The sequence below is a fragment of the Pipra filicauda genome, unplaced genomic scaffold (assembly GCF_003945595.2).
Source record: "Pipra filicauda isolate LSUMZ 115617 unplaced genomic scaffold, ASM394559v2 scaffold197_size1571708_pilon, whole genome shotgun sequence".
NCBI lineage: Eukaryota > Metazoa > Chordata > Aves > Passeriformes > Pipridae > Pipra > Pipra filicauda.
In genome coordinates, this window is record NW_024104306.1 from 269,009 (window position 1) to 285,241 (window position 16,233).

Sequence of the window (16,233 nt, forward strand, 5' to 3'; positions counted from 1 at the left end):
TTTGCCTGTTCTTTATCTGAGACATAATCTTCAATGCTTTCTTTCTGAAGGGATTTTTTTTTTTCCTTCCTATGTACTTATCTTGTGCACGAATATAACTGCTTGGGAAAGCTGTAATAACGTATGTCAACAAAGTTTTATGGTGTAATTAATTTATGACCGTGTCCTATAAATATCTGTTTATATTGTGGACCTGTTCAGTGTGGATCACTACCCTCCTTTTCAGGCTGTGTCTTTTGTCAGTCCTTAATTCACGCAAGTTTCAAGACAGAAATGAAGCAGAAAAAATCATCTGATAAGAAATATGTTCCTGTTAATAACTATGAGATTTTGTTTGCTTCTCTGATTGCAGTTTTTTTGTGTGTTTCTGTTGGACTGCTTGTACTTTCTTGGTTATCAGTCCAGGAGTTGGAACAGGGTGAGTAGCCAACCTTTAGCTAATTACCTTCAGGAGTTCTTCAGTAGATGTTCAAACTGTGAAGCCAGTGGTGTTTCCATTGTAGTTGTATTTCTTATTTTGTGTTATGCTTTTAATGCTGGTGAGGGAGAAGTGGTGTTTTATGGGGTTTATGTGTGTTTTCCTCCTCTCCTCCCCTGAAAACTGATGTCAACAAAATAGGGGGAAAAAAACAACCACTTGAATCATGTTCTGAAGTCATAGAAAATAATTTTCATGGTTCAGGCTTTGGGAGAAGTCCCTGAAATGCAACCCAAGCTATAAAACTTTGATAATTCAACCATCTTTATGAACTAGAGAAGATAATATAGAAAACTGTAAATATTTAGGTTTTTTCTCCATGTATGAAGTTTGAATCAGGAGACACTGATAATCCACTGAAGTCCTTAATGTTCCCTATCTCTTGGAATTGTTTCATTTTTATTTTTAAAAAATATATATTTTAAAGTAATGTATTGGTGTGAGAGAGATCCTGCAGTAGTCAGTCAGCTGTCAGCCTTATGTATAATTAACATAAAGTCGTTTTTAATCTTCAACTAATTCTCAAAATGTGATGGAATAAAGTTACAGATACTCAAAGTAAACTAAATTAAAATGTTGATGTAGGAGGATTTTCAAATGGAACTGAAATTTTGTTTAAGAGATATTGTGGATATATATTAACTGTGCCCTGGTAAGGCCACACTTGTAGTAGCGTGTCCAGTTCAGGGCTCCACAGTACAGAAGAGATAGGGAGCTCCTGGAGAGAGTATCACAGTGACCTTTGTAGATGAAAAAATATACTAAAGCCCATGAGGACTAAATTTTTAAGTGTGTTAAAAAAACCCCAAAACATCTCTTTTGTAGAATATCATGTTCATTTCTCTAGTTGCTATTGTTCTTCTTTACAGATTTTAAAAGTTGTTCCCTCTACTGACTTTCTTACCCTCTCACCAGAATGCTATCAAATTCCAGTAGTACAAAATGGTGTATTATTACATCCAGAGACAGGTTTTAAATTACTGGCTTTGGTTTTAGAAGATGAATAGGCCAGAATTTGTTCACGTACAAATAATAATTATAAAACACTTTTTTAAAAAATATATTTGACATATATAATAAAAAGGGCCTTTACTATTTAGAAACATTTGCTAAACAGATTTGCAATTGTTGTAAGGATAAATGGCTTTCAAAGAAGCTCAAAGTAGTCTGCTGTTGTTAGTTGATATTAAATTGGTGTCACTGAGCTGTGTTTCCAACAAAAGCTGTTAATTGTAGTATTTATTGCTTATCTGCTTGTGTCTTAAAATTTGTTTGGGGTGTTAATGCCTTCAAGCAACCTAAAAATACCATTGGAATTGTAACTGGTGAGCAAAACGCATTTCCTATCAGTCAACCACATTAATACAAGTCTTTTCTGAAAATTTCCAGTGTTTCACACAGGGAGGAAATATTTTTAATGTATAATAAATTGTTTTATGGATACCTCATATGCTGTAACATATTAAAATCTAGATCAAATTTGCAGTAAGGACCAGTTATCTAGTTTCCTTATAAATCCTCCCAGAATTTCCTGTATGTGCTGGTAAGAAAGTTTGGATCAAAAATGGTTTAGCTGGTCTGACACTGGTGTTACTGGTGTTTCCAGTACTGTCATCAAAAACACATATAAAAAGTGTACAGTGCTAATACTGAAAATGTGAGGTAGTAATTCATAATATTTTTTAATTCAGAACACATCAAAACCTCATAATTCACTATTATTCTCCCCACATATCTTTGTTGCTTTTGTTAGACATAACTGGGCATACCAGTCCCTTTCATCCATTCACAGTGTTGCTGGAGAACAGCATTTAAAACAGAATTTAAAGTAATGAGAACCAAAGACAAATAGTATTTCCAAAAATAAGTTTACAGTTTTAACTATTGTAAACATTGAAAAATGTTCTTACTTTTTTGAAACCAGCACTAGGAAAAACATCTCTGATTGCAAAGTAAAATGAAAATCTGGAAGTCATTGTACTGGCTATCTGTGTGGAATAAAATCTAATGCAATTTTTTCAATTTATTTCCATATAATTCAAAATACTGAATTTTATTTTTCATTATCTAGCTGAGGCAGATCTGAATACTCATGGCTACATAGGAATATTTAAAATAATCTCTGGAACATCATTCATTCCTGCTTTGCAAAACAGTTCATCAGCTGATTTCAAAGTCCTTGCCTTTGATGTTGAACAATTGGTAAGAACCTATCAGTCTCAATTTAATTCAAGAGTATCTGTAGGTACATTAATTCCCTAACATGAGCTGCTGTTGATGGCTTTTTCTTCTCTCCTAGAAGAGTTATTTCAGGTCCTAAGCCTGGTCAGAACTCAATATATTCCTTATCTGTGAAAATCAGTGAATCATCAGAAAAAAACTTTGCTTCTCTAGTATAGAAAAAAATGATTTAGTACTAAAACCATAAATATAGTATTTGACTGGGTGTATTTTTAAATGATGTATTGGTTCAAGATTTCTTCTTTTCCTATAGGTAGAAAAGGTCTTTCAAGAAAGTGATCTGAAGAACACATTTGAGAGATGTGAAATTTCCCAGTTCAAGTAGGTACAGCTTAACTAAACTTTGAAAATAAATTACTAAAGTCCTCACTTTAGCTGTTTCTCTCAGGAGAAACTTACCAACACCTTGCTTTTCAAGACATCCTTGGAAACATTCTATATTATTCTTTCCCTATCTTCCATCTTCCAAGTGCTACTCTGGTAAGTTTGACAGCAATGTGCTTAGTTAGGCAAACTTCCCTCTCAGACTCCTGTGTGTCTGTGCCTTGACCAAACCAGTAAGGCTGAGCCCTAAGATCAACTCAAAAAATTCTATATCTTAAAGAACTGCTAAATTATTTTTTCCCAAGCTGCTGTGTTTGCAGGGTTCCTGGTCCTTGCCATCCAGAAGAAATTTCAGGTTAGAGATCTTCTGGTATAAGCTGAAATGTATGGAAGTAGACTCATGTGTCCCTATGGACATGGATCCACGTGTCTCATATCCCTTAGGTTGTTAGCAAGTGAGACTGTCATTTGGCACCAGGCAAAGCTGCACCCTGTGTGTCCTAAAGATTCCATAAAATATGTACAGGAAGACCTGTTTCATTTAGTAAAGCTTGTTTGATCTCATTTTCAATCTCCTATTATGTTGATTGTCCTACTGAAGGCCAACTGACAAAAAAGTCCCTCATTACAGTGAGTTCTGCAATGTTAATTCCATCTGCACTATTCTTAATAAGGTCCTGATTCAGCAAAACACATGTAATACTGTCTTCCATTATTAAACAATTTCAGAACATGCTTTCATCCTATCCACACTATAAAATCAAGGGGAAACATGCTGTATTTTGGGGTTTTTTTATTGTTGCTTTTTTTTTCTACAGGAAGTCTGAAGATGGCCTGAAAAGATTTGAGAAGTCAGAGACTGGGTAATTGCATATGACAAAGTTTACTTAAAATATGGGTAGGAGACAATGACACTATTGATTTAGACAGTTCTTCTGTGGACAGCGAATAGATGAAAAAAACCCCATCTTTACAGATTGTGTGAGGATCTCTAAAAAGAATGAAGCTTCAAGACACATATTTCCTTCAAAACATCCTCTAGGATTAGAAGTGGAAAAAAAAAAAAGTAATAGTCCCTGGAACTGTTGATTTAGAAAGAGAAATGGAAAAGTCACAGTCAAGTAGATAAGAAACTATCTGGAAGGGAAAGGATATCATTTTGTGCTGAGCTTGCTTGTGGAATGCTTCTTTAACTGGGGGGCAGATCTCATGTTACTGCTACTAACTCAAGTTTTAAATAGAGAAATGTCCGATGACACACTGATTAAGGACAAAAGATTAAGACACAATAGAACTGAAAGATCTTGAAAAATGAATGATATCATTAGGTGTCTCATAGGTAAGACCACAAAGTCAAAGTGCAGATTACATGACAACAGGTGATGCAGTTCTGTGATAACAGGCGTGCTTGTGGTATCAGTGTTTGCTGTTAATATATAAAGTTGATAAATATGTAGAGAAGATAGTTTATTTGAATGACCACGCTTAAATAAGAAAAAAGTGGTTTAGGATATTAACCAACCGTGAATACCTGTAAGTAATAGGAATTCCATTTTAATTAGAACAATCTTTTGATTGGAATAGTGAGGATATAATCCTAATTAGGTGGAGTATGATCACTTCATGGAGAATTTTATAGCTTTAAGGGAATGGAGTACGCAGTAGGAGGCCACTTCCAGGTTTTTGTCCTTGTGAAGGTAGATCCAGTCAGCACAAATTAGTTTCTGCACATAGAAAGGGGCTATTCTCATCAAAATTTGGGCATCAGAGATGAAGACATCTCTGAGCTGGTTGCTCAAGATTGTCTTTGTAAGTGATGGGTTTTTAGTTTTCTCACCTGGTCAATTTAGATGCCTTTTTTAGGAGACCAGTTATGCTAAAGAACAGCTTATTTCTTTCCATCTATGGAAATCTAGGTGTCTGTGTGGTAAATAGTTGTATTTGGCAATAACAATTCCACTCCTGTATCTTGACACAAAAATTACAGAAGTCACAGAAAATTTGATGTTAGTGAAAGTTGGATCTGGCTTTTAATACATCAGTAAGGATCTGCCTTCTTTTCTGCTTTGAATAGTACTTTGTCTCAGAAATTATTTTCTTCTCATTTAAAAAGTGTTTACCCCTTTAGGCAATCTACTTGTTATGTCACCCTTGAAACTCTGCTGAGTCACAAGGATAGCAATAAAAGCTTTTGTTTGCTCAGCATGGCCTAGAGGTTATCAGAAATATGCAAGAAGGGGAGTTTTTCCACATGTTACAAACTACAAACTACGCTCAGCAAAATGGCAGGATTAATCACTCCTTACAAAGAGCACTACTGAGTCACTTGCAAATGGGTAGTATAAGTGCTTAAGAATAAAAAAGTTTGCACCTAAGTTTAAGTGAAAGGAGAAAAACTTTGGCAAGTATCATACTTTGGCATTACCTTATTCTAGCTACAGATATAAAACTTCATAATAGTGTCCAGAATGGATGGGAGGCAGCAAACAGAAAACACTCTGGATAAAACTCAGGCCCTCTAGAAGTTAAATGCAGTATAACCATGATTTCAAAATATCTCTCTTTTCAACCATTACTGTTTCCTCATGAGAATCCAGGCAATTGCACAGGAGATCCTCAGAAATGCGGAGCCCACAGATGGTCTGTGCTTTATAGAAGGGATCACTTTTGTGACATGAATATATTATACTATTTTCATAACACTTCAAGGTCACCATCAATATTTTAGGGCTGAAACTAGGAAACTTGTTGAATGACAATAAACCTACTTCTTTAGTTTTCTTCAAATTCAGTTCTGGTGCAGCAATTGATATAAACTTTTTTTTTAGGTTTTTTCCCCAGTGAAAATATGTGCAGATAAAGAAAGAACAAAGTTTCTCCAAAATTCAAGCCTACCAGATAATTAAGAGGTGTTTCTTTGTGTGTCATCTTTGCAAGTCAACACTTAAAGACAATCTGACTTTACAAATGGAACCAATGTTAGAATTAAATATTGTCTAGATGATATCATGTAGCAGATTTATTTCATTAGCTAGAATAACTAATGAACCTCTTTATTTTGTATTGCTAGTGTTGTTGTGATCTTCAAACTTTATTTTACCCAGATGGTAACAGCTGAGAAAGTAAAAAATGAGCTGGTTTTGGGTGTCAACACAAGTAACCCTAATCCTACCCAGACTTTGAAAATTGATGTGAACAGCATTCAAGTCACAGGTAACATCAGTAAGTTTTTTTTTTTTTTAACTCCATAAATCCTTGAGGACTACAAGTAACATGAATGAATACTTTGGCTCCCAAACAGCAGAAGGATTCTTACTTTTGCTCTTGGGTGCCCTCCTTCCCTGTTACAGATCTTTCAGGAACAGCTCAGAGAATCATTTACAGCCTTGTCTACTAGAAGTATGTGCCAGCATTGTGTACCTTTACTAAGGCAGGAGTAGAGGGCAAAGCAGTGATTTCCCAGTGAAAACCACTCCATTTCATTTCTTTTATGCAGCAGAACATTTGCAATTTTTTTAGCTCTCAAATTAAAGCAATTGAGCCCCGACTATGTTGTTTCATAAATAAATGCAGTTATAGTTTTGCTTTGTGAAAGAATAAGGAAAGGGCTCAGACTCAGAGAGGGTGAAGACCCATTTATTGAAAAGATGTCAGTAAGAACAACAAACTAATACTGAACATGGCTTCTGGAAAAGTGCACCCAGGGAACTTGCTTCATATTCCTGTAAAGCTTAGGTAAAGTGCAGGTGAGAAAAAAAAGGAATAGGACTTAAAAGACTAGGTAGTTTTAAATTCTGCACATATACAAGTATAGTTATTTTATGTAAGTACTAGAAAATTTATCAAAGCCTAAGTGGAAGCCCATTAAGATCAATGGAAACCTTCATTTTTACCTCAATAAAGTTTCAAAACAGACTTTTACTGAGGATGAGGATAAAAAACAATTTGAATTCTTTGAAGTGGAAGTTGATTAGCTGACATTTTAAGACCTGCTGGAGTTACTATTAAGTAGCAACTGAGTGTTTTAAGAGTTTGAATCTGGTGTACCATGTCTCTATTCTAAAAGATGTATTTTTTGCTAAGTACTTCAGCTATTCAAAGGCTAAATTCAGAGTCTTGGAATCTTTAATTCTCTTTACTATTGCACCACATATAAGAAGTTATTCTAAATAACTGCACAAAACTGTGGAAAGTGATTGCTCATTATACTTCAAAAATGTCAGCAAAGAAAATAATGAAGAGCTTTTTAAAAGATTCTATATCCATTGATGAACTTTGAAGTAGTCAAACTTTTACTGCTGTGGATCATTAAAATGCCTCTTTTCACATGTGATGTCGTCTGCCCATTCCATCAGGAGTGCTTCAATAAAATAATTGTAACTAATTAATAATAATAATCATATATGGCAGTTTTGCATCATGTATCTCAATATGTTCTGCAAGAGAAATATTATTCCTATTTCAGAGAGGGAGAGAACTACAACACAGGTGTGGCTTGCTTTAAATAAGTTTTCACAGTGATTAAAAGCAACTTTCTCTCTTATAAATTATCCCAGGTTAATTTTAACTCATTTATCTATTCTAAATGCTGTTCTGTAAGATACAGGTGCTTTGAAAATCTCTATACAATATGAAGTCTCAAGACAAAGATTTCCCAGATGAAGACATTCTATATGCAATACAATGAATAGGGATTGAGGATTCAAAGGAATTGCAGTGCCCATGAAACCTCGTAACCTCAACTCACTTTCAGGACATTTCCTCCTTAGGAAGGTTGTGGAGTTTGAGCAAAGACTGGGAACAGGTTGAGACAGGCAAAAGGAGGAAAGCTGGACACTGCTAGTGATCCAGTGAGAAATAGTCATGATGATTTTTTTTTTTACCTTTATTTCTGTCATATAAAACTAGAAACCCTACTATAATAGAAGTTTAAAATGAACTTGTTTTCTTCCAATAGCTGATGAAAATCTTACCACAGCGACGCCTTTACCTTCATCAGGTCAGTATCTTTCATAAAACAGGAACTATTTTTTGTTGCCAATACAACATGAAGGAACATAAGACTTGCTGTTCAGCCAGTATTACTTAATAAAGCTTCCTTGGATGTTGGGGCTTGACTGCCAGGGTCCATCCAGTGCTAATTAGCTGCCTTCACTGTTTCTGACAATTTGAGAAAGCAGTGACTGATCTGAAGTCTGTACAGAAGCTCTAAGAGCTTAATTAGTGGATCAATTCAAAAGCTGAATCTCCTTCAACCAGCTGAGTTACAAGTTGAAGTTTTCTCAGATTTCGACAGGTAGGCGACACTGTCATGCTGTGGTTACTGATTTACTGAGCAATGTTGACTGACAGACTTTCACTATCACTGGACATCTTATGATGATAAGGTGTGAAGCAGACGAAACTCCTTAGTCTCACAAATTCAGTGAGCACAAACCTGCCAAAAGTCAACCAGACGGCCGAATAATACAGGAAGTGCTTTGTAGCACTGGGGGCAGGTAGAGGTGTCACATACAAACTGCATACAAATTATCACATAGAAATTCTCCATGGCAGGGTACCAGACCAGGAGCTTCCTGCAGTGTATATGAGCTAAAGAAATGCATCTATGAATATAGGAGACAAGTATTTATTGATAGTCTAATTACATAGCAATGAAACAATTATTAGTCTAGTTACAGGCCTACTAACGTGTATAGTCCAAAGTGTACAATTACTACAGCTTATTCCCAAAGATACAGTTAAAACTGCTAACATATGATTTTTTCCTATCTGTCCCTTCCTCTGGTACATTATCTCAATGCTTCCCTCTGTCCTAAGTTCAACATCCTCATGAAGAAATTAGGAGATGAGGGAAGGTGCCAGAGGAAGGGGGAAGGGAGCTGGGAGTTGTCAGCACACCAGGCTGGAATGGCAGTAATACTCCTGGTGTGAATTTCTTCCCTCTTTTTCTTGTGTCTGCTTGAGGTTGTTTTGTCAATATTGTCTGCTCCCTTGTTCTTTCTGTTTTAGTCCAAATGCCATAATATACTCAGGTTTTATCATATGTGGTACATTTACATCTGATGGATGTTTGGATTATGTCTCCGTTGACCCTAAAACCATCCTTGTCCATCTCACATGCTACTTTAGTGACATTTTGTAGCAACAGATCATTTGTAATTTGTGCTTATACCACTGAAGCTTCTGTCACTGTCCAGTGTTTTCTTTTATGGTGTCTGCTGTCAACCTGTGAATGCATTTTTGGAAATGTTTGTACAACTCCAATTTTTTTTCAACACTCTTCAAGTCATAGATTCCTGATAATTGTTTTATTAGAACTTCTTGCTCAGGCATGCATCCATGTTTTAGGTCCTTGAATATTTAATTCCTTTCAAAACAGTTATCCTATAGTAAATGTATAGGCAGATATATATGTGCATAACACTTTGGAAACTACTGTGTAGGTATGAATTAAGCTTCCTTCTCTGAACATACCTGTGTGAGAACAGTCCATCCAGCTGCACCCTCCCTGTTCTCCTCTCTCTGCCATTTGTGTCCTCAAATTTGCTGACACAGAATACTCCATAATCCACTTAACACAGAATGGCCCAGCTTAGCTCAATAGAGTTTGCTAAATTAGCATGTTTTGATAGAAAATTGGTGGGGAATCCTCACACAAATTTGTATACTAATAGGTCTGGGAGAGCAGGAATATCTGACAAAATTGAATCTGTGATGGCCAACACTCAACAACTTCTCCCCACAAAACTGATGGATGATGATCTATAGAGAAGGCCTTAGTACATCTCTCACTTTATTCCTTCTGGCCTTTCATTTTATAAACTGAGGTACAGGGTCAATTAACTGTGGTGACATGGGGATTGTTTTCAGCTGAAGGCATTGACATCCTACTCGCATATTTGAGTCTTAATTTAGAAAGTAAAAATAGTAAACAGGATAGCTCATGCAAATTCAAAGAGAAGAAAATAAGACCATTTGGGAGATGGACATACCAAGTGTATCCCAATGATTATTATTTACAGCACTGTTTGAAGTTCTGTTGGAGCAATCACAAACATGCATTCCATTTTTCCAGACTATTTTGCAGTTTCCTATCACTAATACAAATCTACTTAGTACCTAGGCTTTTGTTTGTGTGTGAATATGTGCACACAGAAGCACGTATGTATGCCTATATGTAAGTAGACAGATAGATTTCAGGCTCGCAATTGATTTGTTGATCAGTGCTATTTGTAAGAAAATGCACATACACATTTTAACTAATGTTAAAGTTGCCATAACTTGTTTTGTTTCAACAGATCCCACGAGTCCAATTACAAGTTCCTTGACACCAACTTCAGGTAAGAACTTTTACATACCAGGGAAAGGCAAGAAAGCATTGCTCTTATTTTAATGGGGGAGAAAAAAAAGTCTTTTGAAGTTATTGAAAAACACGTGACTAGAGATAAAAGAATGAGATTTAAAATACACTTTTAAATCTCATAAACATATTTTTTTTCTTATGTTTATTGTGACACTTGACCTTCAGGACCAAGCCACTCAATCAGGTGTTACTGTATCATCACCTCAGATGGGGTTTGGGGATATAGCAAATAATGCAGATATAAATTCAGATTAACTGCTGCTTAGTTCTGCCCAAGAAACTGCAGAGGTGTTTCCAGAGAGCAAGTAGAGTTCTAACCTGAGGCTGTGTTTGTCCAGGTTCAGCACAACTCACCACAAGCAAGACCTCAACAACTGTTGGTAAGTAACTGTGTACAGCCTCTTGTCACACCGTTCAGTCTTCACATCCCATTCCTCCAAATGCAGGATGTGCAGGTTTACCTTTGATTAAGGAGGGCTCTTCAAAGGGAGGGGACTTCTAAGGTTCTGCATTCTATTAAAAAATACCACATATTTTGTGTATGTTGATGTATATGTTGACACTCATACTGGCTGCACTTTTTTCTCTTTCCTATTATTTCTTTACCTTTTTGATGAGGGAAAAAAAAAAAACAAAACCTTAGCAAACTCTCACATGACTACCAATGGACAGAAAGCCAAAGACATTTGAATCTTTGGAAAGGTCCTCTAGCCTTACTATATGGTGAAATGTATATGACATCTATAAGCAGTCTTATGTTTTTACTGCCCTTATTTAGTTAAGTATGGTAACCACATTGCAATAAATTGTAATTCCATTAAAAAAGAAGTCAAAATGTTTTAGTAGGAAACGCTGATTTCTTTCAATCCAGGAGGTGGCACTGCTGTTTAGTTTTCTGAGTTGAATAAACCCAGAATTGATCATGACATATGTAAACAATGTTTTCTTGAGTGTTAGGCTTGTGCAAAACATATTCCTACGTTATTGGTTGGATTTTTTTTTGTTCTGGGTCTAGAATGCACAGTTTTGTCTCTGCTCATCTGTGAAAATTCATTCGTTGGCACTGTGTCACTTCCAACACCTGACTGAAGTTTGTTTGGTTTGTTTTAATTATCAAATGGATGCAAAATGGCAATATTTTTGGCTTTATAGCATTTGCATTGCTAACACTGAGAGTGTCTTTGTAAAACATTTAGTGTTTTGTAGTGCTACAATACATCCAAACCAATTTCATTCTCTGTCATTTACACTGACATACGAGACAATATCATACAGGCATTTACTTAATCTGATTACAGAACTAACAGTTCTGATTACAGAACTAACAGTTTTATGAGAAAAATAAATCCAGCAATAATGGTTAGAGGCTGCAAAAGCAATTTTACAAATTACTATTTTTCCTTCTGGCGTCGGAAATTTTTACTTTTTCCTGTAAGCATTTACTGAACTAAAGAAAGAGACAGTGTGAGTAGCTCTAGATAAATAGTTTACATATAATTTATTAAAATTTTAATAATTCTGAAATTAGTAGTTATCCAAAGGTTATTTTAGCTGCATTTCTGTTCATGTTAGGACCCACTTGAATTCGACAGATGTTTAAGACCAAACTATTCAAAGACTAAAAAAGCATGTTTGAGGCAGATGAACATTTATGTTCTAGGAAAACACTATTAGTGAAATCCACAATTTTAAGGATCTGCCTATATTTTGTTGTTGGGTGGGTTTTTTTTTTTTTTCAGAAACTTGCTCTTATAAATTCAATTTGCAAATCTGAAAAGAATAGGATTTCTGATAATTCTGGTATTTCAAAATCTAGTCTTAAAGGCTCTTGTTTTTAAGACATGATGGTTAAAAAGCAAGAGCCTTTAGCATGATGAAGTGAAACATTGTGATATGTTGAAGAAATTAAATTGTATTTAACTAAATCCAGAGATTTTTCACTGTTATTTAAACCAAAATACAGTTTTCTCACATTATTCAAACATAAGAAATTGGAAAATTTAATTTATTGTATTGCATAAAATAGTTTGTGTAGAAGAAGGAGATGGGAATTAATGGAAATTTTCTTCCAGCCTTACTTCAAGCTTAGTTTCAAAAAATATTTCACTTTCAAGAACTTCCTCCATTCTCTGCCAAATTTATCTCTTTAGTATGTGACATTTTATTTCAGTCTTCTAAAAATGCAGTTTTGTGAAACACAATAGAGTGGTTGATTAGATTTGTGGTAAAGCAACCAGAGGTAAGTCAATTTTCCTTTGTAGCAAAACTGCATTACTGCTGTGCTGTTATTGCTCTCATCTTTGTTATTCCAGCTGTGTGTTTGCCATATGCTGAACCCTGTGATGACAATGTAACCTGCATTAACCAAGATTTCTTTTGTGATGGAGTCTTGAACTGCCCGGATGGATCAGATGAATCTGAAAAAAGATGTGGTAAGAATGTAAACCCCTGCAAATCAGTCTCTTTAAACATACTTAAAACTGTCATTAGTTTGCAAATAGTTCATGGGCAATAAACTGCACGGTGAAGTCCAAATCAATTCTACTAAAAATAGTAACGAGTGATTGTTATAATCTTTATCTTGTGAATGGAGACAATTTTCTTTAAAATCCTCATTAATAAACAATATGTGTAATAAATAATGAAATATTACAATCTGGTTATATAGACATAAAATTATAGAATTTGTTGTTTACTACATAAATATTAATAGCATAAATAAACACTATGTAAATTATAAAATAATATAGAAATTTTATATGAAGTTGTGCACCAGTAAAATCAAATAATGTTCTTTCCAAGTAAATTAAAGTTATGACCCTGCACAGATATAAATTCACATTACCTCATGTCAGAAACCACCTGATGGCATCTCGGAGTCAGAAGAAAAGTTTATCCTTTGATTCCAGGATTGAGAACATCATTATAGAAAATGCTATGAACAGCTTTTCCAGGGTTACTGTGTACCCTCAGATGCATTGATCTGTGCATGCAGACTCCAGATGGGGCAGGGGGTGTGAAGTGGGCAGTGGCAGTGTTTTGCAGCCAGACCAGGTGAGTGTGGATGGAGTCCTGGCAGGAGCCCAAACTTGTTTGTTGGCCTCCCACCTGCATCTCACTACCCTGAGTGCTAGGGAATGGGAGTGTCTGCATGGGAGTGTCTGTATGACTCTGATGCAAATGTTTGAGTTGTTGGCACCATAGTGAAAAATGTGAAAACCTGAGTCACTGGTTTTAAGTGTCCCTAGTTGAGCGAGGGGTTGGACCAGGTGGTACCATTAAACCTCTAACCTTCTGTGATTCTATGAAACTCGTACAAACCTGAAACCCCATGGTTTTTAATGTCAAGAGATTATATCCTTCAGCGTCAGTCATTTTGTTTGCCTTTATCTTATCTTCGAGTGCTGTGTCCAGTTCTGGGCCCCTCACTACAAGAAGGAATTTAAAGTGCTGGAGTGTTTCCAGAGAAGAGCAAGTGAGCTGGGGAAGGGTCTTGAGCACAAGTCATGTGAAGAGAGACTGAGAGAACTGAGGGTATTTAACCTGGAGGAAAGGAGGCTCAACGGGGACCTTATTGCTCCCTACAACTGCCCGAAAGGAGGTTGTAACCAGGTGGGGATCGGTCTCTTCTCCAAGGCAACCAGTGACAGGATGTGAGGAAATGGCCTCAGGTTGCACCAGGAGAGGTTTAGGTTGAATATTAGGAGGAATTTCTTCGCATAAAGGGTTAAACATTGGAATGGACTGCCCAGGGAGGTGGTGGAGTCACTATCTCTGGAGGTGTTTAGGGAACGACTGGAAGTGGCACTCAGTGTTCTGGTCTAGTTGACAAGGTGGGGATCAGTCAAAGATTGGACTTGATGACCTTGGAAGTCTCTTCTAAACTAAATGATTCTATGTTTCTATTCTACAATCCATCTGACTGCCTACTTTCCCCGAGCACCCTTTTGTGCAGAGCAGGCACTGATCTGTGTAGATTGTAGGAAGGAGTCTGACTGTGTTTCTGTTTGCCAAAGGGCTGTGCAGCATTTTGGTGGGAACGCGTGTGTTAATGCTGTCTGCATTGCCCTTCACAGCCCCAGCTCTCAGTTAAAAGTCTGTCAAGTTTTCTTGCAAGGAGAACATTGCAAATGTTCTAGGAGAGTCTGGAGCCATTAACTCCCTGAGAGTTTTGTTTGCTTGTTTGTTGTTTAAATATAGACTTTGGTATTAGAAATCCGGAATGCTTCTTTCCACTCTGCTGTGAGAAGAGCCCTCTGAGCTTTCCTGAGAAAAACAGTGGGGGAAGTCTGCTCTGAGCTTTCAGAAACGTAAAATGCTGGGCTCTGAAACATACAAGCAAGTAAAAGACAAATTTACTTTGTAAAGAACTGCAAGCTTGACTGTGAAGGCTGGTGACATGTTGACGCCTTCTGTCAGAAGTATGATTGTTTGTTTGTTTGTTTTGTTTTTAAGAAAAAAACCCCGAAGCAAAACAAACACACACACAAAAAAACAACCAAAAAGGTGAATTACAGCCCTGCCCATCACCTGTGTTTTTCCTTAGTGCAGTCAACTCAGAAGGGAGGCTTAGCTGAACATTTTGGAGGAAATATACATCAAAATAGTCCAGTAGGATGTCCACTACAATCCAGCAAAATTAACAGATCCATCTAGTTGGATCATAACAATGGTGAGCTCTGAGCAGGTCCCTCCACAGGTGAGGAAATCAGAAGATCCTAAAGCAGCCTCAGCTAGACCTTTGTTCCACTGCAAGCATTAAGGTAGCACAACCCCGAAGAGTCAGTCAGTCATTCATTTCTACCATCATACGTTTGTTTTGAGACATGTATTTTTGGGGGTCATTTTATTTTATTATTTTTATTTCAGATATAGCTGAACAAAAATTGTTCAGATCCCTATAGTTATGAAGTAGTATTATCTCATAAAATGAATGCTTTTCACTTACTGTTATAGTATGGCCCAGCTTGGAAGGGACCTTAAAGATCCGCTAGTTCCAACTCCTGTGCCATGGGTAGGGACACCTTCCACTAGACCAGGTTACTCAGAGCTCCATCCAACCTGGCCTTGAACGCTTCCTGGTATGTGACTTCCGCAACTTCTCTGAGAAACCTGTTCCAGAGCCTCACCACCCTCACAGGAAAGAATTTCTTCCTAATATCTAATCTAAAGCTGCTCTCATTTTGAAGCCATTCCCCCTTGTCCTGTCACTCCAGGCCCTTGTAAATAGTCTTTCTTCATCTTTCTTGTAGAGACCCTTTAGGGAAGGGACACAATTAGGTTCCCCTGAAGGCTTCTCCTCTCCAGGCTGAACAATCCCAATTCTCTCACTTTCCTCATAGATGTGCTCCATCCCTCTAATCAACTCAGTGACCTCCTCTAAACTTGCTACAACAGGTCAATGTCCTTACTAGGTCTGTGTACAAGCTTCATTCACATTTTATTAAGATATTACAGTCAGACCTGTTATATAGGATAGAATTTAATTGGTATTCATAAATTGGCAGATACAGACAAAAATAACCTCAAATACTTGCAATCAAAGCTGTGTAGTAATGACTCAGCTGTGCCCTGGAGGCTAAACAGTGGTTTAAGTTATGAATTGTGCTTGAGTTTTGCAGCTGATGCGTAGACTCTTATGCACATGGCTTTTGGATCTGATTTATATATCTCCCTGAATATCTACCAAATATAAGTTGTGAATTCCCTGCTCCTTTGTAACTGAGGATATTATTCTTTATTCATCGTGTTAACAGTCACTAATGAATGCACAAAACTGAGCTGAAACTTTCAGGAATCTGAAAAAATAGACAGAATGTCATAA

At 36.5% G+C, this 16,233-nt stretch overlaps 1 protein-coding gene across 1 annotated transcript in view; it reads left to right on the forward strand.

The window, feature by feature from the left end:
• Nucleotides 1–273: 273 nt before the first annotated feature.
• Nucleotides 274–16,233, forward strand: part of TMPRSS15 (transmembrane serine protease 15) — a 53,797-nt gene continuing 37,837 nt past the window's right edge. The window contains exons 1-9 of the mRNA XM_027715634.2: nucleotides 274–418; nucleotides 2,550–2,680; nucleotides 2,973–3,040; nucleotides 3,862–3,906; nucleotides 6,114–6,256; nucleotides 8,001–8,042; nucleotides 10,345–10,386; nucleotides 10,754–10,789; nucleotides 12,722–12,841. Of these exons, the coding sequence (XP_027571435.2) occupies nucleotides 274–418; nucleotides 2,550–2,680; nucleotides 2,973–3,040; nucleotides 3,862–3,906; nucleotides 6,114–6,256; nucleotides 8,001–8,042; nucleotides 10,345–10,386; nucleotides 10,754–10,789; nucleotides 12,722–12,841 (772 nt within the window). The remainder of the gene's footprint in view (nucleotides 419–2,549; nucleotides 2,681–2,972; nucleotides 3,041–3,861; nucleotides 3,907–6,113; nucleotides 6,257–8,000; nucleotides 8,043–10,344; nucleotides 10,387–10,753; nucleotides 10,790–12,721; nucleotides 12,842–16,233) is intronic.